Consider the following 2,695-nt stretch of genomic DNA (forward strand, 5'->3'; position numbering starts at 1 on the left):
GTTTCTTGGGATATATTCCTAGAAGTGGGATCACTGGGTCAAATGGGAGTTCCATTTTTAGTTTTTTGAGGAAACTCCATACTGTTCTCCACAGTGGCTGCACTGGTCTGCATTCCTACCAGCAGTGCAAGAGGGTTCCTTTTTCTCTGCATCCTTGCCAGCACTTGTCATTTGTTGATTTGTTGATGATAGCCATTCTGAAAGGTGTGAATGGTACCGCATTGTCATTTTAATTTGCATCTCTTGGATGATTAGTGACTTTGAGCATGTTTTCATATGTCTCTTGACCTTCTTTATGTCCTCTTTCAAAAAGTATCTGTTTAGGTCTGATGCCCATTTTTTGATTGGGTTGTTTATCTTCTTTTAAATGGTATTGATATCTATTGAATGACATAAATATATAATGCACTTTGTGGCATAGTCACAGAATATTGAAAAAACACTTAACACTTTTAAATTTAAGTTTATAATTGGAATCGCAAGTTTTTATAAATCAAAATTCTATTTTGCTTTAAATATCATTTTTGAAAATGTTAAGAGGTACTCTCATGTTTTCAGGGAAAATTGTAAACTGGCCAATAAAAAAACGACATGCTGCTCCTAAAATAAAAGTCCTCTTGATCAGTTTCTTCGTTTTTCTACTTTCCCTTATTTTAATTGCCATCATTGTTCTTAAGTGGAATAAAATGAAATTTTGGAAAAGAGAAGAAGCACTAAGTGAAGGGTAAGTAAAATTATTATTTCTTATATTTATATTGAAATCCATTTCGGAAAGAATTCAAATGTAACCAAGAATATTACAAGTAGGAATTCTTGGATGGATTGGATTGATGTGTAGAAATACTGAGTCTTAGTATATAAGTTTGTTTTTTTTTCAGATTGTAGGTAGGTAGGTATTCTTCATGTGCATAGAGGCCCAGAAAAATCTGAAGCTACTCAGTAAATCCTCAATGCCTTTCAAATAGGAAGCCATTTAGGTAAAATTGCTTTAGGAGGTTTTGTTTTTTTCTCAAGAAACCCCACATTCAGATTAATAGAGATAGGTAAGCCCGTTTTGTGAATAGAATATGTAGAAGGTAAGAAAAACATAAGATAGCAAAGAATAAGGGAGAGAACACAGGATACCACCCATTTTACACATAATTAATATTGCTCATGTGTTTCGAAAGTTAGAATGAAGGTACTTGTACAACTTTATTCTGTAACAATAACACCAATACAAGCCACAATTTTCTTGGGAAATATTCAGAAAAATTAGAATGCAGAATGAAAGATAAACAAGTGTGTCTCTTTATTCCATGCTAAAGCACAATGATTCTCATTCTTTCTTGTTTTAAAATATGTTTTTTTTTATTCCAGAGAAAGAGGAGAGTAGAAGGGGGTGAGGGAGAGAGAGAGAGAGAGAGAGGAGAGAGAAACAGAGATGTGTGAGAGAGAAACATCTATTAATTGCCTCCCACACACACCCTGACCTGGGAGGACACCAAAACCTTGGAAAGTGCCCTGACCAGGAATTGAGCAGGTGACCTTTTGGTGTACTAATGATGCTCAACCAACTGAGGAACACTGGCTGTTCTCTTTCCTAATTTTGCAGAAATAAATAAAATAATTATAGAAAAAATGTATCAACACATCTGTCTCCCAAGTTAGTTATTTTTATTTATAAACAACGTAGCAGCAACTAATTAAATTCAGTGTATTATTCTGCCTGATTTATATATACATTACATAATAAAAAAAACTATTATAAATGGACTTGAATGGATATCTGGCATAAGTCTTCTTGTGCTCTTAAGGCACCTTGGACAAATCTGAATAATTGCTGGGAGTAAACATGACTTAAAAGAGATGTTATAATGGGGAAATATTGATCATAACTAAAACTGGTCTTGGCAGTCTAAGTTTTAGAGCAAAATCAAGGAGCTTCAGGGTTGCAAGGATAAGTAGTTAGGTTAACATTAGAAAGACCAAATATTAAAAATAGGATCACTGACTGGAATAGAGGAAGCAAAGTGTATCTTGGCTTGAATTGTTTGAGTAATTAGTACAAATATAACTTCGTTACTTTTCTTGATGTTGCTTAAGATTGAAATGTTTCCAAACCTAAAACTAATATTATTTATTTTATACAGGTCTATGTCAGAAAACAGCAGTAGTAACAGCTACATGACATACACAGAATTAAAGGTGAAATGAAGGAATCAAATTATTGACATAATATCATTTCTGAGATATTTTTTAATCTTTAACAATATCTAAGTATGAAACATATTTTTTCCATGTTTCACCACCATCATTCCTATTTGCCAGTATCTTAAACTAATTCAAATTTTGTTTTATCATCTTCAGAAGTAGTTAATGTTAACCAGTATTAGTCAGTGATTTGTCAACCATTTTTTTTAAAAAAAGAATGACTTTGAAGAGATTTAAATATATTCTTAAAATAGTTACAAATTGTCATGTATCCTGCTCACTCACTTAATGTATTAATTGGTAAACTTATATGGGTTGTTTTCAAATATTTACATTTCTTCCTCACTAAAATTCCATGGTTATGGTTATTCTTGTTTCATAAATGAGAAAACAGACAAAAGAATTTAAATAATTCCCCATGTGTATAGAATTTTAGTAAGTATTGGAGCTGGAGTTCAAGACAATCAGACTCAAGGGTTTAAACTAAAAACTCCACAATTTT

The 2,695-nt window shown here is 32.2% G+C and overlaps 1 protein-coding gene across 1 annotated transcript in view; it reads left to right on the forward strand.

Annotated features, from left to right (window-relative positions):
• Positions 1 to 2,196, forward strand: part of LOC102252231 (disintegrin and metalloproteinase domain-containing protein 18) — a 104,292-nt gene extending 102,096 nt beyond the window's left edge. Inside the window, exons 17-18 of the mRNA XM_014536901.1 lie at positions 559 to 724; positions 2,133 to 2,196. Of these exons, the coding sequence (XP_014392387.1) occupies positions 559 to 724; positions 2,133 to 2,196 (230 nt within the window). The remainder of the gene's footprint in view (positions 1 to 558; positions 725 to 2,132) is intronic.
• The last annotated feature ends 499 nt before the right edge of the window (positions 2,197 to 2,695 follow it).

Source organism: Myotis brandtii, unplaced genomic scaffold, assembly GCF_000412655.1.
Source record: "Myotis brandtii unplaced genomic scaffold, ASM41265v1 scaffold103, whole genome shotgun sequence".
Lineage (NCBI taxonomy): Eukaryota > Metazoa > Chordata > Mammalia > Chiroptera > Vespertilionidae > Myotis > Myotis brandtii.